Here is a 22930-nt window from a genome sequence, read left to right on the forward strand (position 1 = left end):
TCTTGTGAAAGATATCATGATGCTACAGTAGAACCCTCGATACCTCCTGATAAAAGTCTGTAAGGCAGTTTTAAGGACAAAGAATCACATTGACTTCTCAGAGCTATTGGAAAGAGATGAGTTGACTTGCTAAGAGATGAAAAGTAAATCAGAATTGAAAGTTTCCAGTATCCAGGTTACTTTTACTGACAGATATAACTAAGTTGCAGAGAGTTAACACAATTTCAGCTCATCTCTTCCTGTTGTTTGTTTTCTTAGAGGATGATGTGACTCAGTTCCCATGGAGCCCTGAACAGCGTAAAAAGCTTTTAGATCCAATGCTATCATCACTGGTTGCTTCTCCAGATTTTCACTTGGAGACTGGAGCTCTGCCTCACATGGAGGTTGAGAAAGATGTCGAGCTGGGTAGGTATTCCAGACCCTCTGCAGTGCAGAGTTTGTGTTCTTATGGGTTTGAATTATGGTTCATCTTCACTCTCTTAGTTTTGTGTGGTGCAGGTGGGGAATGACTTGGGAACAGCTCTTAACTATGACAACTTATGAATGTAAACTTTCAACACAGGAAATGAGACTTACTGCATCAAAATGGAATATTGGAACAATGAAGAATACAAGATGTTTTTTGCCATTCCAACTGGATGCATTTTCCAGTGGGATGCTAAGGGATATGCAGTAAAGGTAACGCATATGATGGTTATTGTACAGGAAGTGTGAACTGGTAAAATCTCACCCATTAAGATAAACTCTTAAATTCTGAATTCCATGCACAAAGTTTGCTGCTTCAAGTCCTCTTCCTGGTTGTGGATCTAGATTAAAAGTTTCTGACTGTGAAAAACATCTTGGTCAAGTGGGAGGGGGGGGTAAAAAAGAGGATGGGAAAAATATGAAAATGAGCGATTATTCACTTTATTCCAAAAATAAATGTTCTTCTTACGTACCTTCTTGTAGGTGTATTCCCAGCCTGTGCCTTGGGATTTTTATATCACCCTTGAGTTACAGAAGCGTTTGGATTCTGACTTTGACCAGAGCTTCAGTGAGAACTGCAGCTGTTACCTGTACCAGGATGGCTGTGCCATTGTGCACAAGGATACAAACTGCTTCACGCTCAGGGTCAGTACGGACAGACCAAGGACAATTGGAGGGTCCAGACTCCTGCTTGGGTGCCAGTAGTGGGTTTGGAGTGGTGTTACACTCCTTGCTGAAGAGCTGCTCCTGTTTAATCCTGCAACACACATGCTCTGTTCTTTATGTGTGTACAAGTCAGGGCTGTCTGTTAATGTCTCCGTTGGGTTGGTTTCCTAATTCATAGATTCATGTGCTTCTCAGAGACAATCTTGAACCGATTTTTCACATTTTCTGTCTTTGTGAGTCATAAAGGACTGGAGCCAAGAGCCACATGTTATTCCACAGCAAGATTTGCATCTAAAGCTGTTGTTTAACTTGATCTCTTTTCAATACATTCCAGTCAGCTACAGCAAGGTCATAGCAATTAATGTCTTGCTGAATGATTCACACTGGAAGTCTTATAAGTGCATTTTGAATTGTTGCATACAAATAGGGCTGAAATTCAATAGTGATTTAATAGTGATTTCAGTTCAATTTCCCCCTCCTGATCTTTTGTCCAATTCTGAATAATAATGTTTCCTAAGAGCTTACGGTTCTCGTAATTCAGTCTGGGCTGATAATGGGCAAAATCTGATTATACTGAGTTTATGGTGAGACTGTTACCTCTGTGCAGATGAATAATGAAATAAAAGGTGAGCTATAAATATTTCACCTAATCTAAGGCAGAAGGGTACAGAGATAAATGTTTATTCTCTTTTCAGGATGTTCTCTGTGACCGTAAATTCATCACAAAGGAAATCCTCTTCTTGGTTGTTCACGATCTTCTACATATGGTAGAGAAGCTGCACAAAGCAGAGATTGTCCATGGAGATCTGAGACCAGAGGTGTTGTTTCTGGGAGACAGGTTTGTCTGCCTTTGGATATGGCAGGGTACAGTACAGTCATTTCAGCTACAGTTCCCGTGCTGCTGTAACTTCTCCCTTTGAGCTGCTGTACTGAGGCCTGAACAACAGGCCCTGAGCCAAAGCTGACCTCTAGATGAACCTTCCAACCAAATGTTATATTTGCATCCACTCGTTAACAGGGAATCATTAGCAGGATGATCTATGTATCCACTTACTGTCGAAACATGTATTCACCTTCCTGTATTATAAACCAGATAAGGCCACACCTGGGTTTGGGGGTGCAGAAGCAAAGGCAATGCCCTGGGTTGCTCCCTGAGCCCCGAGCAGGCTTTGGGAGGAGCCCAGGAGGAGGCTGACCCCAGATCTTCCTGCACTGGAAGTGGTGTGAGCTTGTTTATTGCCTGCTGCCCAAGCTGTCCCAGCCTCTTTGCCTGTGGGCGGATATACCCATAGGAATTCCCAGTTCTGGGAGGGGCTCTCCAGTGCTTGGCTGGGACAGGACCTCCCCGGCTGCTGTGTAGCTCTAGAGGATGCTGAAGCCTTAGGGTGTAACTGGTGCTGGATCTTAATCACTGTAAGCAATCTTTGGTAGCAATGGTGAGGTGCATTTCTGAGCTTCTCCTTGTACTATTCTTTACAGTCTTGCATTATAGAAAATTACACTATTCCTTGTGTTAGTTTCTCTGCCTCTTGTGCTGAACCTGCCCACTGGCAAAACAGGCCTGATTCTGCACTCCAGGTTTTTTAGGCTCCAGTGTATTCTGATAGGAGTGAAAACAATTTATGAATAAACCTTCTTGTAGAAATAGTATACATTGACATTGCAAGACTTATACTCAACAAAATGGTTTTGCTGTTACCTGTGCTTTTAAGTTTACCAAGGTTCTGGTCCACTAACTCAATATGGTTTGTAACCTGCTTTACATATCTGAAACCCAGGGAATTAGAAGGCATAAGACAGGTGGGACTGGAATATCCAGATACCCTGAACAAAGTATTCAGCTTCCTCTGCAGTCCAGCTTGTACCTTAATGATAGACCTAATTTTCTTCTTTAAGCTCTTTCCCGTGTTATATTAACAAAGTCACGTATCCCTTGGAATGTGATCTGTGAGCTTAGTGTGGTGATGCCTGGAAGCAGAACACAAACTTTTCCTGACCATGTTAGAATGATAATGTGAAAACCAACCTTTACTTGGAAGCCTTCAGGTACAGAATATGGCAAAAAGCAGTGCTCAGGATTTGATCCTCACAACTGGGCCATGGGAATATCTGGCCAATATTGTCCAATGAGAGGAGCAGTTGGATTGGTCATCTCCTCCCTGCCTTCTGCCCTCCTCCCCTGCCTTTATCTTGCCAGTGCTTAGGTGGTGCAAAATAAAATGGCCTTGGAGAGGTAACAGGCAAGTCATAACAAAACTGAGGGATGTGTCAATAAGTGCCTGTTCACTGTGGGAAGGAAAGCTGGAAAAGTTCTCGAAGTTCCACTGAGTCATTTAACAATCTGCAAAGCTACAAATACATGAAGAACGCATAAAAGCTAAAAACTTAAGGCATCAGTGGGAAGCCAGTAACCAGAATGTCTAATGAATCAGATATAATTCCATTACATAAATTCCCTGGGGCTGTTTTTAGTTATCACTGGTATGTTAAAAATAGCTATTAAATTTAAATTTACTTTGAGCCTACTGTCATACAACATGCATGTTCCCAATATATTTTAATTTCTTTATGAATATTTTATTAATAACTTATTTACACGATTATTTATAAATTACATACCTGTACTATGCAAACTCTAATATTTTCTTCATATCCTACAATGGTTTGTCTTGCGCATCCCTTAGGGTGCTGTGTCCTATTTTGGGTGTCACTGATCTAATAGTGGCTTGATGGACTTGGATACCTCCTGCTGGATTTCTCTGTGGCAAATACAAACCAAACAACTGCCAAGAAGTTAAGAGAATGGTTTGGGGTTTTTCAGATGGCAAAAGGACAAGTGCACAGTATAAGTTAGAAAATAAGCTCATAGCATACAAGTATGTAAGAAGAGTAGTAGTGAGAGCTGTGATGTGTGGATATTGTTGGCTTGGCAGTTGATAGAGATACTCCTCTCTGCCCCTGCTGTTTGTCCTCTAGGAAAAGTTTATGAAAGTGTTATTGAACTTCATTACTTTTTGTGTCAAGTATTCAGAGATTTAGAAGGAGAGGGAGAAGTGCAAAACCTTACCCTGATGCCAAATGGAATCTTGCCTTTTCGCTTCTGTCTGTTCTCTATGTTCTTTACTTACGTATATTTGTAGCTCTGTAGCCTATTATTGCATTTTACCTACTCTATTAGACAGAAAGACAAAATAAATTCCCCAGTGGTTCCAAGCCTCGGGGTCCATGGTTAGGCTCTCTGAGAGCCAAGGTTGATAACCAGCTCTTCAAGACACCTTTTCATAAACAAAGTTAATTCCTATCTGAGGGGGGTTGTTCAGAAAAGGGTAGAACCAGGGGGGAATTACCTCATCAACTATCTCTCTAATTAGGGATTCTTGTCAGTTATGCTAACTTGCTAAACATATAAAAATTGTCTGCTTTGTGTGCGCATCTTTGGCACTTTTCATCTGGTGTGTCGTGCACCATAAGGATCCTTACAAGGATCCATAAGGAACCTTTTTATCACCTGTGTCTGGCTCATAATTTCAGGACCAGTGAAAAGGCATCACACTGTTCCCACAGTCCACAAACTTTGTTTGTGATAACTGTGACAAATACAAAAATAGCATCATCCTCAACCCTTTATTGTTTCCTATTGCTTACTGTGGCGACAGCAGTATCATCCCTAAGCTGTGAGCCCTTGCCATCCAGGGCAGCTTTGCAGCAGTAATTCTGACAGCAGCCATCAGAGGGGAGCAGTGACATGGCTAAGACTTACCTTCACTGCGCTGTTAAATTTAATTCTAAAAGAAAGAAAAAGTTTGTGGGATCGTCCTCTGCTTCATGTGCTTCCTCTGCTCAGGATCTGTGATGCGTTTTCTGACGAGGAGGTGCCAAATGCTCTGAAGATGGTGGATTTCTCTCACAGTCTGGATTTGAGGGTACTGCCTCGAGTCAGCTTGCCCTACAACTTTCCCACAGCTCAGACCCCTCACGGACAACAGCTTCTGGCAGAAAGTTCTCTTCCCTATCAGGTGAGTCTGTATTTAGTAGGACATCTTAATTTCTGTGTTTCCTTAACAAAACCCATTTTCCTAAGTTAACATTTACAAGTGCTATGGAAAGCTCTGATCAATAAATACTGAATAAAAGAGAATTTTGCGTCCGGTGGAATACTTGGCATTAAGTGTAAGGATTAGCAGTGCTGTTCAGTGATTGTAGCTACTGTATTTATTTAGAAACCCACAATGAAAACAGAATTTTACCTTTTGAAGTTTTCTTGCTTAACAGGTCTCTGGAAGATCCTGGTGAAAAGATGGTTCTGACTTAAATGTGTGAAAGCACTAAGAGCAGAAAGTGATGGACATTGAACTTTGTGATGTTTGTTGTGATTACAGGTAGACTTGGTTGGCATTGCAGATATAGTCCATTTGATGTTGTTTGGGGATCATATCCAGGTCTATCAGGAGAATTCCATCTGGAAAATCAGCCAAAACTTATCAATGTAAGTCCTTTTGCAGAGGGGGCTGCTGGGACACGAGAGATATCTAACTTCATTTTCTTTATAGTGATACTGTCTTCAGAGCTTAGACCATACTATCTTCAGAGTTAAGAACATACAACAGCTTGGGGATGTTTTTGCCAAAAAGTATTAGTTTTGTGGGGCCTGAAATTGTGAAGGTTTTGGACTTGTTCACTGGTAGCCTCAGTGCTGTGTAGGAGACAATTTAAAGTTGAATACAAATAATCTGAGATGTTTTTGCTTTTTCCATCCTTTCAGATGGGACTGACTTAGTCTCTGCACCTTACAGATCAAGCTTGGAGAAGTTTGTGAGTGGGTGGGTGGTGAGGGGGGCAAAGATCACATGAACATGTTGACTCAGAAATGGATTAGTTTGGCTTTCTGTTTGTTTGTTTTGTTTTTGTTTTTTTTTTAATTCTACTAAGACACTTGATGGCAGGGTATAACAGTTCTAGAAACAGTACACTGGTACAGCAAAGAAAATAATTTCAGACTGTCATCTAAGATGCAAGTGTGCAAACAGCTGCTTTTTTGGAAGCTGCTGTTTGTCTCAGGCATTAAATTCTACTGCTTTCTCTTAGCTGTGTGTTTTGGCTACAGGACTACTCTGCCTTCCTGTGCCCTTTGTTTGTTCTTAGCCTGATCACTTGTGCATTTTGTTAGGCACGTGCTGCAGTTTTTTTCCCTTGGCATTTCATAAGGATTTTCCAGAATTATGCACTCATGACAGCAGTTGCTGCACAGGTTTCTGAGTCAGGATCTTGGATCACTCCTAGGACCATTGCCTTAAGAAAACCTACTACCAGCGTGGGAGTTGTCCAGTTTCCCTAGCAACCTGCACTGCTTACATCTCCAGTTTGTTGTATTCAGCCTTTGGAAAAAATCCAATCTTCTTAAGCTGCATACAGAGGAAAAAAAAAGCCCTTTTTTTTTTCTTTACTGGATATATGTCATATTTCTACTATGATACCCGTCATTCAATTCTGCAAGAGATTAAATTGAGTGACTGCAGATGAAGCCCAATAAGGCCTGAGTGGAGAAGCCTGGGACATGGTGTCAGGGATCTGATCAGGATGTGGCTATGGGAAAAAAGAGCGGTAACTGGAGCAGGAGGAATAGTGAGTCTGAGCTGGGAAGGATAGGGCTGGCTATCTGTCAGTGGAGTTTGGAGGGGAGGGGTTAATTGGAAAGGAATTGTAGTCAAAGCTGGATTGAAAACATTAGGATTTTGGGCTGAGGTAGAACTTGGAGGGCGACTTGAGGAGTGAGAACTGTGAAGGGCTAAAGGAGACACAGCAGGAAGAAGGTAAAGCTTGGGCACGAGTTCAGTGGGGCTGGAACGGCTTCTCACTTACCTGTGTGAATCAGTTCATCATTTGGGAGTTCAGAGTACAAATAAGGGATTTTCTTTTCCACCCTCTCTTCTGCTTTGCTTCTGAAAGTGTTATAGACTTATCATTTATCATCTATGCGTACTTTTCAATATCAGTTATTCCGAGAAATGTCTGCATAGGTGCTTTAGTTACACATTACACTGAAGTCTGATATCAACAGTGTAAATGAGGCATTTCATTATATGGGAATGAGGAATTTGCACTAAATCCATTTCCATTCACACACGGATCTTTTAGTCTGTCCGGTTCTTATTGATTGATGACACTTTCTCTAGCCAGTTTGAAGCTTTCGAGTGATCTGTGACAAGCAAAAATTCACTGCTGCAGGGAGCCTTCATCTACCAGAAGAGGCTCCACAATTAAATATTCCTTGGGAGATGAGTCAGCTGATGGAGATCATCAGCTCTTCATCCTTTGCATATAGGCACATGTGCTGGTGACACTTGTAACACCCCTGAAGACACAGGATTCTTTTTCCTGTTGCTTTTAGTAATTCAACTTTTGTAAAGATGACATTGCTTCTGTCCTTTGTGTTCAACATTCTCCAAGTGATTTGGAAAGTGATTTTTTTTTTAATTTTTATTTCTTTGAGATTAATTTAGTTTGTTTGGTGGTTTGTTTTGTTGATTTTTTTTTTTTTCCCAAGGATTGTATTGACAGAATAACTCTCCTCAAAAAGGGTTTGAAGAATTCAGGTATTCACAGCTAGAAAGAAGGCTTCTTACTAGAAGGCTGACTGCTGTTAAATCCAACAGCCATGACCCTCTCATGTTAAGAACACTTTGTAAACAGGACTTAATTATTTTTATTAAACAAATGTAGATATAGCAGAATGACTGCAAGAGCTACTGATTTTACTACCAGTTCAGCAAAATACTGAAGCAGTGGGGAATTGCAGGGTAGAGCACATTTTTCTTCCAAGATCAAGAGCTTTCAATAAAGGAGAACCCACTTAAAAGTTGACAGAACAAATGGAAAACACTGAAAAATTGCGGAAGAGATTTAGGAGAAGGTAGAATGTAAATTCTGATCAAGTTGGTTTTTTCCTCTCCAAGTACACTTCTGACAGCCTGCTTTTCAGGGGAGGGGTTTAACCATTATTAAAGAATGGATATGGTAATTTTTTTTTTCTGTTTTCACTGTACTATTTTGGGAAACTTTATCTGTGCAGGTTTATATGAGGCAGGATAGAGAAGCTGCATTTGAATTTTTAGGACTATTTTTGTCACTCAGAACTCCTTATACCTCCTTAGCAACACTTCATCTCTTGCTCATCTAATCCCACAAAGAAAATGGACTCAATGGACTCTTGCATATTTTTTTTCTTGGTTAGGTTCTGTCTTGACTTAATTATTTTAGCAAATATAAGAGTTACCAGTGAAATGGTACGGGCTGGATTCATTCTCAGACTGGCTGCTGCTGTTTTGTGAGTCACTTAGCTAAAGCAGAGGCAGATAATTTGGTTCAAAGCCACTCTAACTCCTAGCTTGAGGGAGAAAAGTACTTCAGGAGTCTGTAGTAGTGCAAGATGGAAGAACAAAGGGTTTGCTCTAATGCCAGTTTTCTGAGACTTAAATTAATCACTTAACCTTTTTATTCATGTTGTGTGGGTACATCTGGGAGAGGGGGGATTTATTACTATTAATTGTCTCCAAACTCTGGCAGATGGAAGGCAGGGAAAAAAAGGAAGCAAAACTGGCTCTAAACCACCTTTTTTTTTCTTGCAGCTTTCCTTTAATATTGCCCTGTTACCTTAGCTTGAAAGTGGCTAAATAAGATTTACCTCTGCCCTTTTTTCATTAAAGAAATTTCCCAAGTTGTTTGGTTGAGAAATGTTCTTGATAATTCCTCTAAACTAAAACTGCCATGGCTTAGTATGAATGGTGGTAGTGGTCAGGTATGCTAGAAGGGGTAACTCTATAAACAGTTGGTTTAGACCTGTGTAGTTACTATCCAGAAACTTATTGGAGGAAGAGAATGGGGTCCATACATATACAATGAACAATACATTCCTAGTTTTCCTTTATATTTACTCATGTGAGTGAAATTATTATTTCAGGTGTGGTTCTCCTGGGATGTTTAGTGCTGAATAGAAATGGAGACCTTGATAGACTTGTGTGTGTGTACTGTTCACTGAACACTGCTCTGTTTGTTTTAGGACTCCTGACAGTGATTTCTGGAGTAAACTTTTTGAGAGAATTCTGAATGCAGATGGTAAGTCCACAGTACCTCTGCTGAGGGAGTTGAGAGAGGAAATCAGTGAAATGTTTGACAGCTCTTTCAAAGAACGACTTTTGTTGACCTTAGCTGCTGTGGGAGAAACTTTCCTCCTGGTGAATTTGACTTCATAGAAGACAAACACATTTTGTATTCTAGAGAAGAATTTGTTGTTGCTTTCTTATGTTTTCAAATGTTAACATGAGAGTGATTGGAGCCATTTCTGCAATACTTCACATGGGACTTGCTCAAGAATGTTTCTATTGCATGAGTGCATGGAAAACCTCCTGAGCCTCTACATGAACCTTTCTGTATGGAGCAGTTTGTGAGAGTTTGCAGTTTGTCTTAACTGCTGCCTCCCCTTCTTGTACAGCTCCTTAAAAATTCAACACCTAACTTGCACCAAACTCTTTGAAATGTCTTTGTCCCGCATTCAGTTGATCTTTTAATTACTGTTTAATCAATAAAGTTGTGTTTTGGTAGTGAGTGTCATATTTAACATTGCTATCAAATAGCTTCAAAAGACTTTATGTAGAATCCATGCAGGAGTGCTGCTGGGTAACTGGGAATATTTTGTGGCTGCTGGATGCAAAAGCCCCTCCTTTGGTGGCAGCTTTCATAACTACGTGGGATTTCCTGGACATCTGAATGATTCTGCTTGGAATGTGCTTTTGTAGAAAGTTGTCATAAGAAGCAGTAAATGAAGTCACGAGTGGAAGAGCTTCACACATAAACGTTTTTGCTTCTTAAGGCAAGAGTTTTGTTTATTTTCACAAGGGCTGGAGCTCCTGACTGGATATGAGCATCCCTGAAATCTCTATTTGCCCTAAGTGTTGGCAGGCTTTTGTGGGAGGATTTGTGCATATTTATATGTGTTAACCTTTTATGTACTGTGTTACTGAAACCAGTACAAAGGCTTCATTTTATTCAAGACAACAGAATTTACCAGGTCCAAACCCAAGGTGGTACTGTGTACCTGAGGTATAGGGAAACTTCTCAAACTTGGGATTTACTTGGAGCTTCTCCCACACAGGAAAGTGAGAGTAGACAACTGCATCATTAGCAATTTCTTCTCCCTAGCCAAATTGGATGTGTTTTTTCATTTAGTTGTATTTTCCAGCCATTGTTCTGTTTGGTCCACCCCTTTTGTGTTATCTCCAGATTTTGGGATGGAACTCAGTTTTGTCTTTTCCACATTGCTCCAAGCCTCTTCTTTCCTGCCTTTTTTCTCCGTGCTCCTCTTACTTTGGACAGTTTTCTTTTTGCTCTCACAGATTCATAATGCCTTTTTTTACACTTTCTCTGAGATGGTTATATATTCTTCTAATTCAGGTTTAGGACCTAAATGCCCTGGTAGACCAGCTTTAATATTGAATGTAATCTGCTGCTGAAGGATTTATTTTGGTCCATTATGCCTTAAATAATGCTTCTTGTAGTACATTGATTAGTCATCTGTTGAGCTAGCAGATAAACAATGATCTATCTCTAACCAGAGTTTAGAGCCAAGATCACTGGTAGAGCACTCAGGAGTCCAATGCATGGCTAACTTCCATTAGCTCTAAAAAGGTGGCAAGTTTATTCTTTTGTTTAGCTGAAATTTGTTTGCCTTTGGTGATCTTCTAACTGCCTTTTAGACAAAATCTGGGGAATCTCATTTGCTGTCCTCTCACTTGCAACTTTTTCAGTTTGTGTCCTGCAACACTGAGCTGAATACCAGGTAGATTAGGAAGAGAAGGCTCCTAACAAAGTATCAGTCATCCCAAGGACTTCTCAGACAAGACTTGTTTGTAGCCAGTACAGAACAACTCCACTGTGTCTGATTCACACAGAAAGCTTTTGAGAACAGGCTGAACCGAGATAAGAGCTCTCAGCAGAAGTTCAGTAAAGGAAATATTTCTTCAGGTCTTTAAAATATGTAAGTGAACCTATTTGTCTTTACTTAAATGAGATCTAAATCAAAGCTGCAATGCTCCACTATTATTTTTTGTTGACTTGGTGTCTGTTTTCTTTCTAAACAAAAAATGTGTGAATTCTTCTCTGTCTAATATGGCTGCCCACGATCAGTTACTCTTCACGTACATCCCAGACAACACAAAACTGTCCCCCAATACTGTGAGGTAAGAAACAGCCAATGGCATAATGAATGTCTCCATAATAAACACACACACAAATAATGGAGAGGAGCAAGCAGGTATAACAAGAACGAGCAGTCATCTCTTCTGATGTTTGTTCCCACTTCTGCTTGGATGGAACTCTGCCTCTATGCTGCACAGGTGAGTCTCTGCCTCCCCTATGCCATGGGCTGATTGCACCAACCTGTAGCAGGAGCTCAGGGAGCTCTTTGGACATTCCTGTTGCCTGTTCAAGTAACTCTGCCTCCAACCTTAAACAAGCTTTTCCTGAGCATCACTTTTTGAATCATTGTGCAACACATGGATGCTCTGTGACCTTGCAAGCTGGGATTGCCATAGACTTGTCATGAAGCAGGAGGCACAGCAGCCTTGCCCACAGGAAGTTTGGAGATGAAAATTGTCTTAACTTTTTCTGAGGGAAAAGAGGGATCTATAAATCCTAATATGTTCCACATGTTCAAAATGTTCCACACCAGGTAGAGGGTATAATGAAGTTGTGTGACAGCCAGATGTAGAAATCCTAGTGAGCTTATCACTAAAAACCAGAAATAGAGTGATGGAATCTGGGCTTTGGCAAATTTTAATGGCTATTACATAAATAGAAGTGCACAAAAGAAAATGGGAATGTGATGGATCATGGTTGTGCCAGGTTGATTGAGAACAAAACTTGACCAGAGATATAAGAGGGATGTCTGGAATGTATCTGTGGGCTTCAGCTGCTTTGATTCAGAAACAGAAAGAAATGAATTGTTAATGTCAGCTCTGTTAAGCTGACAGAGGTCTAGAAATACTTGCAGGCAATCAAAGAGCACCCAAAAATGCTAAAGGCAAAAAACGGAAGCTGATCAAATGCGCTGGTGTGAGCCATTTTCTTCTTAAGCTCTGGAAGATAAAGCTGGAGTTGATTCCTCTGTTTCTCAGGGCTCCTGGAGATCATTGCCTCCACCTGTGAAATACAGGTGCTCCAGGTTACCTCGTTAGTGGCTGTGGAGTGGAGTGACCAGTGACCTTACAGAACCTAATTGCTTTTTAAGGTACACCTGCAGGTGTACCTTTAACTTGTACTTACAAGTCCGTTGTGAGCTCTGAAACCCACTTTATTTGCTCACTTAACATCTGAAGAGATCGTTTTAGGGAAACTTGAGGAAAGGTGTGGAGTACTCATCATCTGCTGGTCTTCAAAGGTATGCGATTTGTGGATTTAAAATCCTAATTCTAAGGTAATTGGGAATCCTGAAATTTATCAGATAAATGCGCTAAGAATATGATATGTATCTGAGACTTTCCCAGCCTGGGATCTGTGTTCAATAGGAAGATTTAAGAAAACCTCAGAAGAGAAAGATGCACCTGATTACTGGTACATTATCAGAAATGTAAGCTTGAGCTTGTGCTAGCAGATAAAATTATTTCACAGAATAAACTAGGATCTTTGGTTTTTCCAGAGCGAACTAGAAGGGGCAAGCAATTCAGGAGAGCTGTAAGGATGTTGTGCGTTTTAGTGGTTTTTTTAGTGGTTTCATGTTCACTAAACTCTGGTCTTAGTACTTACTTTTTTCTGTGGGAGAGAGACTGGGAGAAAAACAAATCAGGCTTAACCTTAAAAATGAACAAATAGTTTTATTAACATACACTGAAAGAATAAAAAAAAGAAAGTTGGAAAAACCTAAAACAGAATGAAACTCCAAAAACACTCTTCCCTCCCCTTACAAACTGTTCACTTTCCTACAAAACAACATAAAGAGACAAAACTTGTAATTTTCAATCAGTTTCACTATCTGACAATAGTTTTTCATCAATTCTTTAGGGGAAGAGTCTCTCTTAGAGTCATGGCTTCTACTGACAACTTAGAACAGTTCTCTTGTGGGTTTTAAACTGTCACAAAAACAACCGCCCTGAGAAAGCTGCTTTTGTGACCCTCCCAGGAGCAGTTTCCTAAGCTGTTTATGGGTCATGGGTCTTAGACTTTTGCATACTGGGGTGTCACCTTTTAAAGATGAATAATTCCAAAAGCAAAGGATTCTTCATCTCAAGGTACAGAGAGATATCTTCTCACTTCTTCACTGGCACAGACAACTTCTTATCTCTATCTCTGTTCAAGCATAGGATTAATATTACTTAGTCCATCACAAACACCTTTGCTCAAATCCACACACAAATCTAAACACTCATCTCCCCAAATGCATCTCTTTCCCATGATTTAAAGGAATTATCTGAATATAGAGTTCATTTCCATGGCTCAAGCAAGAATGGAACAAGCAACTCTTCAACCCTCTGTCCCAATAGTCTTTTCACTCTTGCTCTACTGACTTCATGCTGTTTCTTCTTTATGTTCACTCTGTTCTTTCTTACTCTCTCAGAGAAGGGCTAAGCTCTGGAAGCTTCATGTTGCCAGGAAAGAGTTAAATCCTGCCCAGAGTCTTTGTCTCTCCCTCTGTAGCTTGTATTAAACGTTCAAGGCTGCGCTGGTGAGGGAGGAAGAACTCACACAGAAACATCAGAGATCGGAGCACCCTGGCAGTCCAGAATCACAAAAGAACCCCAGTCAGGATCATAAATGCCTTCTCAGCCCACCCCTCGGTGTAAATCAGGGTGGCCTCAGCCTAAATGGTGCCCATAGCACTTATCAGGGGCCCAGCAGAGATCTCCCTGCTCCAGGGAAGTTTGGAGAAAGTAGTTGTAAAGCAGCAACTTCTCCTTCCCTCCCCCGCCCTGCACCCAGGTGCTCTTAGAATCCGGCCAGGCCTCAGGCCAGCTCCCCCCAAAAAGGGGGGAGCAGCAGGCCCAACTCGATGTTACCTGTCCCTCTCTGGCCAAAGGCAAGAAGGAAAAAGGCCCACCTACAGGAAATGAAGGGGTTTTATATGGTACTTCCCAAAGTTCGTAGCCAACAATTTTCAGTGGTTAAAACAGATGCCAATATTCCAACTAACCCTCTGAAGGGCCGTGTCCTTTCTAAAGCAATTCCCAGGTGCTGACCTGGAGAATTCTTCTACATTCTTCTAGAACTAAAAAGCCAAACTGTACTAACCCATGACATGAGGTCATGCAGGGACAAAAGTAAAAGGGCCATGTCCCAACTAAAACTTAATCTGGGTACTGCTGTGAAAGACAGTATAAAAATGCTTCTATAAATAAATGAGCAACAAAAAGGGCTGAGAAGAATCTCCATCCCTCTGGGACTTTAGGGCACTCTTTAATAAGAAGTGGTTGAGTCAGTGTCCCTGGCAGGATTTAAATAATATATAGAAGTGGCATTTGGGGATGGTCTGGATTAGTGGTGAACTTGGTGGTGCTGGGTGGACTCCTGGAGAACTTTTCCAACGTTAATGATTCTGTTATTTAAAGAAGATAAATCACCCCTCCTGCATGAACATCAGCAAATAATTCTGCATTTTCTGTTCTGCTGCTGATTTCCCAAATAATATTCCAAAATGCCTTTGGGCTAAAGTGCATCCCCTGTGGTGCAGCATTCCCTGCTGTGCCCCGGTGATTTCCCCAAGGGTGCCTCTATGTCCAAAAGCTGAGTTCTTATTTGAATGGGGTGTTTGCCTGTAGGGTGGGGAATTGGTGGTTGGAGTTTGCTTTAGCCTTGGGCTACGGGCGCTGCAGTCATAGGGATGAGGGATGAACCGGTGCTCATACAGATGACACTTAAAGCTCAATAAGGAACACCAACTCCTTTAACAGTTGCATTCTTTTGGTTCTTCCTATTTTCACACTCTGCTCGGTTAATCCAGCAAAAGCTGGATGCTGTTTGGAAGCTTAGAAATATGAAGGTTTCATTTCCATAATAGTTTAAATTATTAAACAACATGTGAATTATCAAGGTCATTCAGTAAAGTCTGAGGAAGAATATTGTTCCTTTAGTTGGTTCTAGAAATGTTTGTTCCCTATTTTCCTTCTGTAAAAACTACGATCCAAAGCTATTTAATTATTGACCTCATGGTTCCAGCTGGTATGAAAGTGTGATTTACCAACCAAGAGCAGCAGCTGGGTGACACAATGCTGATAAAAGACAAATGTTAGTGTTCAGTTTCTACACCTGAGCTGATAGTTTTTTCCCCAGTGCTTTGAATTCCCTTGAATTTTCAGTATCTCAAATTGTGTAGTCCTCTGAAGCTAAACTAGTAATGTACTTTATAGTACAATACTTTTTTATATGTATGTATAAAATTCAGTCAGGAATCATTTAGTAGGAAAAAAAAAGTTGGAATATTGCAAAATTCAGTGGTGGATATGACTTACAGGTATGCTTCCTTGATATGCAGTAAAGGCACTGGATTGTTCTGCCCCATCTGTATCTATTCCTAAACAACCAACCTGGATTAGTACTTAACCTGTATGTGAATGAAACTGGTTACAGCTTGTCCTGTTCTCGAACCACTCTCTTATTCCAAGTGCATTCTAAAATTATTAGTATTTTTGTTCCTAAGTTCTTAATCTTTCCTTTTCTCTCCTCTGTGTTTTGCAATTTTTCCATGCACTAAACATTGATTCTGTGAGAGATATGTTGATGCGCAATGGCACCCCACATAGCCAAGGCCAAACCAACAGTCACAGGATCCTCGGGGGTCCCTTCCAGCTCAGGCTGATCTGTGATTCCATGACTTTTTACTGAGTGGTTATAAGCAGTATGAAGCCTTTATATAAACCAGGGTCTCTGTCCCTTCTCTTTTTGTGACATATCTTTCCTTCCAGAAGCGGTGGTATCTCAGTAATGCTGCGGAGATTTTCAGAGTAGAAGTTACTCCACAAACATGAGTGTTTAACCTCAAATCCAGTGAGGAGCTGGAAGATAGAGCTAGCTCTAATGAATGAAGTCCAAAAGCTGACAGCATTCAGTAATTTCACAGGCTTGGGATATTTTCTGACAAGAGAATTCATTTCTGATACTTGTTGACAGAAACATCAAGAATGGAGCTGCTGCCTTTGCTTCCACCCACCCCAGCAAAGAGTGGGGGAAGAGAAGCAGCCCTTATAAATATCTTGGTTCCTGTTGTATTTGTAACTTCGGTACTTTTTGTGTCAATGACATCACCCTCTTCTCCATGGCAACCCCCTACCATGTCAAAACTGCAGGGCACCATCAGAGGAGCTCAGACCAGCAGATGAGCAGGTCGAATCCAGATGATTTAACTGCAAAATAGCGCAGGGGCAATAAAAGGAGGTGGGAAACAAACAAAGGGGCTACTGGCAGCTGTGTTACTCCGGAAAACAAACATCTCTAGTGGCTGGTTCCCCAAACTCTGCCCTATCTCTTTTTCTAAGGCTTTGTTAGGAGGAGGTAGGTGTAAGGCAGGCAGGCATCTTATTCTGGATCTTTAGTGTGTCTGGGGAGCAGAACTACAGGTGACTAAGCAGGAGGAGCATGACTGACTCACTCCTGAATTATTTCTCACTCCTCTCCCCCCTCCTATCTATTCTGTTTGTTTTTTTAGCTTTCACCCAACAGCTCAGATTTTTCCCCAGGCTCTGATGAGGAAGAATTAGCAGCAGGCTTTCTTGTTACCTAATGTTCACAAAAATGTGCTTGTGGTTATCCAGGTGAGGAAATAGGAGCCAGCTCCAAGAGCAAGAAAAATGGATTGGCTCTTGGATACAACACCTTTATCTGGGAGGGGGGAAAAAAAGTGCTTCTCTTTTCTGAATGTTGTGTAGGAAATACTAAAGTAACTGACATGCCAGGAAGCTGTAAATAACTGGCTTCTTTATCAGGATACCTATGGAAAATACCTAATTGCCTCCCTGGCAGCCCTGCTGGTGCTGATTTCTGAACTGACTGCAGTGGGGAGAAGCCATGGCACTTGCTGTCTTGATTACAGCACTGGATTCTGCTGGGTTGCATTTGGGACTCAAGGATCAGGAATATAATGGTTAGAGCTGCAGAGTTTCAGCCAGTATGAGCTGTTTCAATCAGCTTAATAAATCTGTCCTCATTTACATCCCTATGAAGTCTGAAGCCTTAGAACAGTTTGCCTTCTTTCTCAGAGTGCCAGGAGAACTGTTGCTGAAACCTAGCTTGCAGAAGTGTCAACTTTGTATTACCTTTTGCATTTTCTTTTGAAATTGCATGACATGGGACCCAGGCAAGTTATGCAAGACCAGCGCAATGCCCAGAGTCCTGACATTCACCAAAGCACGTGGCAATGCTCCCCACATAGAGAAGGAAGCCTGTGATGGAATAACATTGTATTTGCCACTTGTGGCCTGTGGTTTACAGGGCATAAGAGACTTTAATCAGAGGTTCTCTAAGTGTAAGGCTCCGTTATGTCTGTAGCTCTCTCCCCACCCCAGTGTGATGCTGAGCCTGTGATTTCTAAGCTTGGTTGAGGGGAAAATGCATGGAGTCTCTACACACCAGAATCTTGATTAGTATCTTGCTCTTGCCTTTTGTGCAAAATGCCACTCAAGGCACTGTGCCATCCTCTTTGCTGAGCTCACAGCATCAGCTCATGATAAAAAAAGGTCCCAGAAAACATTGAGTCACTGCATCCCAGCATCCTGACAGGGCTACGTGTCTGCAGTGAGATCTCCTCGGCTGGAACTGCGAGGTTTCAATGGAATTGGTGTTTGTGAGGCTGTTTTACCTTCCTGGAGTTGTGCTACCACCTGTACTGCCTGCCGGGAATAGGGGTGGGAGCGCTGGGATCGCTGCCCAGCACCTGGCACGGGGCAGTGCTGCTGAGGAAGCAGCTGGAGCCGGGGGGTTTGCTTGTGCACGAGGAGTTTTCTGCAGAAGCCTTAAGACTAAATTGCTGAGAATTTTTGCCTGAAGCAAGGGATGTTTCCCGTGCTTAAGACAAGCAGCAACCTGCAGTCAGAAGGAAAAAGGGACTAAATTCAATCCAAAAGTATTTCTCCGGGATCTTTTTTCAAGGTAAGCCTGCTTTTGTGGGAGGTAGATGGGGCAACAGGGTTCAGCATTCTCAACAGTGAAACCGAAATGACGTCTGCATTTTTATTGCTACCTTCCCAGTCTGTAGAACTCAGATAATGTATAACATCTCTGGCACTCCCTTTTTAGGCTGAAAAATTAGCCAATAAGACCTAATATTCTGAGGTATGAAGCCATAAAAATGAGGGAGAATGTTTTTAACATTGCCTTATGCCTGTGGTGTTTTTAATACTGCCTGTGTTCTAATGGTGACTAAATGCCATGGATTGTGCCTCTAAAACATATATTTAAGTAGCAAAATTATGGGTATTGAAAGAACATTAGGTGAATGAAAGTAAAATTTAGCGACTAGACATCAGCTTATGGTTTATTAATTCAGTGGTTTTCAACGTTGGTAGATTATTTGTTGTTCTGTAGGAGGCAAACTGAAGACGGTTCCTGCCTTGGGAACTTGGACTTAAAGGTTTTTAATTGGCATGGTTCAAAGAAATGCTGTTGAAACTAAGAGCAAGGAGATAAGATTATTTTTTAAAAATATGAATGACACCAGAGCAACCAGTTTATTGCTGTTGAAAACTATTGGTTGAGAGGCCAGAAAGTAGTAGAGAGCTTGTCCTAGCTGCAGGAAAAGCCTGTTAAAGGTAGGAAAAACATACCTTGAATGTACAGAGATGGCTCTGAAAAAAAACCCTGGTAACACCTAAAAAATATTTGATCATCAGCATCCCTTCCTTAGACTGAAACTACTCCTAGCTGGGAACCCTCCATCCTGAGAAATGTGTGCTTAGGTTGTGGGGTAGAAATACTTGAATGTAGTTCCATTTTGCTCTTGGAAAAGGAATAATATGTGCTCATAGAACAAAACCACCTTCTGGTTAGGGAAGTAACTGTAGTCAGTAAACTTTTGGAAAAAAGCCTTTTCAAGTCTGTGAAGAGTGAAATTGAAATACTTGGTTGTTTCTTCCCAAGGGAAGGTGGGAAGGGAGCAGTGCCCAGAGGGAAACTGTGCTCTGGGCAGGCTGCAGAGTGGCTGGGTGAGGTTGCCTGGGGAAGGGCACCTGTGCCCAGTGTTGAGGCAGGGGCTGGTGGCCAGGAGAGCCTTGGTGCCAGCAGTGGTTGTGTAATGTTGTGCTGTCTCTGCAGCTGGCGCTGCCAGGCGCTGGATCAGCTCATGTGCTTGGATGTAGCTGCTGCAGCTTGATTCCGCTCCGTAGAAATAGTTGAGGATATTCCTGCCAACTTCCCAGTCAGGAGTCATCAGTTCTGCCTCTGTCACTTGGGGAGCATGAATGAATAACTCCTAAATCATTAATCTAGGGCAGCTTCCAAGAATCCTGTGTACCCAAGTCTAGAATACATTGTGACCCAATTCATTATCCAGGGACAGCAAAGACTTTGAAGGGGTGTTTACCCAGGGGGTGGCCATGCTGCACTTCAAACTCCCAAAGAAAACCACAACATGAGAGGGTAGCAGGGAACAAGGGCAGTGCAAGCAAGGCCCCAGAGGAGCAGGGAAACTGGAAAGGGACAGTAGTAGCTGCATGCTGTGGATTGTGGACAGGCCAGCACAGCAGCCTGTGGCTTTGGGGGGCTATGGAAGCTGCTGCTTTTGGTAGTGCCCCTTGACATAGTTTTAAACTGGAATTCTGCATAACCGGTCTTTAACGTCAGGTTATCTTCCATGGGATGGTTCTTTACATCTGATAAACCCTTGTGTTTTTGTTGATACGATTTGGTGGTAGAAGGGGGCTTTCTTGAGTTCCAGAGAGAACCATGAAAGGAGGGATAGAGGGAACAAGTGTTGCTGCTGGAGAATGCAAAGCACAGTAACCTAGATAAAGGTGATCCTAATTTAGGAGGAGGAGGATTGGTATTTAATTAAAACTACTCCTAAAACACAGGCTCATAGCAGTGAAATAAATAATAGCAGGCCATGAGTAATTCCTCTCGGGAGAAATGTCAGAGACAAAATTACACTAATGTAGTAATAAGAGGGGCCTGTGTGCAATTGCTCAGAGGAATAGGAACAGGGCAGAATGACTTTGCACTGCTAAGAAGTTCAAATGTGGTTCAAGTGAAAAGGTGCCAGTTAAAGCACATGCTTCTCAGGCCACTTCCAAAGGCAGAGTTGAGTTCCTGAGCAGGATATTCTTGCTGGACTTGGCAATCCCAGAACAGAGACTGAGCTCCTTCTCTGCTTTAGCAAATGATGGCAAGTTCTGTGTGTCACGTGCACTCCTGCTGCTCAGTCAGGATGTTTTCAGCAAATTAAAAATAAATATTTCAGACCCAGACCTAGGACAACTGTGCCATGTCATATATCTGAAGGCAGGAAAGGACATTAAACCAGCTTTTGCTTCCTTATTTCCCTCCCACTCCTCTTTTTTCCGTCATCTCAGAGTTCCATCTGCATTCCCCGAGCTGTGATGCCCATTCTGGGGAGATGGTTAAATAGAGTGAACTCATTAACCACTCTTGACTGAGCAGCAGCCACTGACATCACATTGTTTCTTCTCCATAGCTGCCTTGCATAATGCTGCATTTCAGTTTTGGTAACTCCTTTCATTTCATGCTTTTCATTTCTGTAACATCCATCTATTTACCAGATGAGGGGAGGGGGGGTTAGGGGGGTGGAAATAATCCCAGAATACCAAAAGAAAAAGCCATGCAAGTGAGGCTGGATGGGGCTTGGAGGAGCCTGGTCTATTGGAAGGTTCCTGCCTGTGGAAGGGGGTTGGAGCTGAATGATATTTAAAGTCTCTTCCAATCCAAACTATTCTGTGATTTCTGTGATTCTATGAGTATATGAAGGGGATTTGATGAAGAACAGAGGCATTGGGACACTGGAATGAGAACTGCCATTGCAGTGGGAGAAGATCCTGGATACTTGGGGACCAGGAAAGCAGGCAGTAGATTTTTTCCTTTTGTGTTCTTCCTTTCCCCCACTCTTACACCATCTGTGAAAACAACCAACTAACCACTCACAGCTCCCCCCCACCCCGAACCCCCAAGTTTAGTCAAAGGAAAGAGTAAGGTGATGGTTTGTGGTAAATGGGGAAGGTAATTTGTAACCTGCTCTGAAGAGTCAGTGCAGTCAAACTGTGGCTTTGAGCAGTGTCATTTTTGGTGTGGACCCAACTGAGGCCCTGCAGCAGCATCCCTTGGCCAGGGGCAGGCTGCCTGCTGATATGGCATAGAGAGAGTGTACAGACAAGAGGGTGGAGCTGTTAAAATGAAACATGGCATTGCAAACTAGAAAGCAAATGTACTCAGCAACTTCAGCAGAGACAGTGACTCCATAAACTGATAATGTCAACTTGATGGCTCTGAGCTCAATTGTTTGTCCCTGAGAACTGGTTAAGTAGGACTGTCTGTAGAGTCAGTGTTACCTTATTGATGGCCTTCTAGATCTTTGACTTTCTTCCCTGCCAAGTGTTGTGGGAACCTTTTTACCCCACCTGTGTCAACTTTTGAGTCTTCTAAATCTGTGGCTTTTCGAGGTACAGAAGGAGCTGAGGGTCTTCACAGCACAGCTGGAGAGCTGTGCTTAGAGGGGGAGAAGAAGGGTGCCAGCCTGTCCTTAATCTGGGCCAGGAACAGAGGAGTTAACATGTAGTGGCCAGAAGGCACTACACAGATCTTAAAATAACCAAGAACGGGATAATTTGGCTTAAAAAACCATCTGGGTCTTGATTCAGTGCTCATTAAAATTCACAGTAGCCTTATGATTGGCTTCTGGAAGAATTAAGCAGGGTGTTACACTTCATAATGAGTACTTTGGGCCTTGGCCAAGAAAGTACATCACTGTATACAATAATGCTAGAAATTCACTTCTTTCCTGTAATATCCAGCTTAGAATGAGGATCTTTCTAGCACTTGTGGGAGTCAGTGAAAAAGCTCTGGTTTCAAGGGATTTTGGATTGCGTCCCAAGAACAGATGTTACAGCTGACTTTGGGAAGAAGTCTCTCCGGGCAAGTTGTCTCTGAGCTGGTCACGCTGCAGCAAGCTGTCCACTTTGGGGACACTCACAATCCCAGCAGAGCTCCTGAGTGTGCAGGGAAATGGGGGAAGTCAGACTGCAAACCTAGCACTGGGATGGAATAACTGTGCCCTGAAAGGAAAAATGCCTGCTTGTGTTTATCTCATTAGAAACCTAAATGTATTAACTAATGGCACAAATAGCTTGGAATCTTGTGGCACCTCATCAACCATGAGATGATGTCAGTAGACAAAATGCTTCTGTCTGTGGCTGCTGCTTAGAAAACCTCCTGATTTCTGCCCCTTTCTTACGGAATACTATTTTTAAAGGGAAAAAATACTAATTCTGCTTGCTCCCAAACTAGAAATTTGCAAAGCTCATTGGGCTTTTGTGTTCTCTTCCAAGTTCTAAATATGTTCTCCCAAAGCATCTTGAAACAGCAGCCTGGGTGACATAAAGCTGAACAAAAAACTTATTTAGGGAATATTACCTTTTATTCATTTCAAGACATGTTTTTAAAAGTGTCTCTTAGAACTTGGGCTCACCTGAATTTTCTGGCTACTCCTAACCTGTGGTCTGGGATCACCCTCAGTGGTCTGTGGCTGTGCTTAGACTGGGACTGCTACCCGTGGCAAGAAGAAAATGAAGGAATTTTCCAAATACTCAGGTGTTTCTGT

At 42.0% G+C, this 22930-nt stretch overlaps 2 protein-coding genes across 9 annotated transcripts in view; both read left to right on the top strand.

Moving 5' to 3' along the window:
- Positions 1 to 9745, top strand: part of BUB1B (BUB1 mitotic checkpoint serine/threonine kinase B) — a 31082-nt gene extending 21337 nt beyond the window's left edge. For all 7 annotated transcript variants that reach the window (XM_040066302.1, XM_040066301.1, XM_040066303.2 and 4 more), the window contains 7 exons: positions 259 to 405; positions 563 to 678; positions 949 to 1110; positions 1827 to 1969; positions 4976 to 5147; positions 5511 to 5617; positions 9188 to 9745. In XM_040066302.1, coding sequence (XP_039922236.1) covers positions 259 to 405; positions 563 to 678; positions 949 to 1110; positions 1827 to 1969; positions 4976 to 5147; positions 5511 to 5617; positions 9188 to 9380 — 1040 coding nt within the window. In that variant the 3' untranslated portion in view covers positions 9381 to 9745. The remainder of the gene's footprint in view (positions 1 to 258; positions 406 to 562; positions 679 to 948; positions 1111 to 1826; positions 1970 to 4975; positions 5148 to 5510; positions 5618 to 9187) is intronic.
- A 2716-nt stretch (positions 9746 to 12461) lies between these two features.
- PAK6 (p21 (RAC1) activated kinase 6) overlaps positions 12462 to 22930 on the top strand; it is a 43330-nt gene continuing 32861 nt past the window's right edge. Inside the window, exon 1 of one of the 2 annotated variants that reach the window (XM_040066349.2) lies at positions 12462 to 12562. The gene's annotated coding sequence lies outside the window, so the exon portion shown is untranslated. Of the gene's footprint in view, positions 12563 to 17913; positions 18256 to 22930 lie in introns of those variants that run through there. The other variant, XM_040066350.2, reaches the window with a different exon arrangement.

Source organism: Hirundo rustica, chromosome 6, assembly GCF_015227805.2.
Source record: "Hirundo rustica isolate bHirRus1 chromosome 6, bHirRus1.pri.v3, whole genome shotgun sequence".
Taxonomy (NCBI): Eukaryota; Metazoa; Chordata; class Aves; order Passeriformes; family Hirundinidae; genus Hirundo; species Hirundo rustica.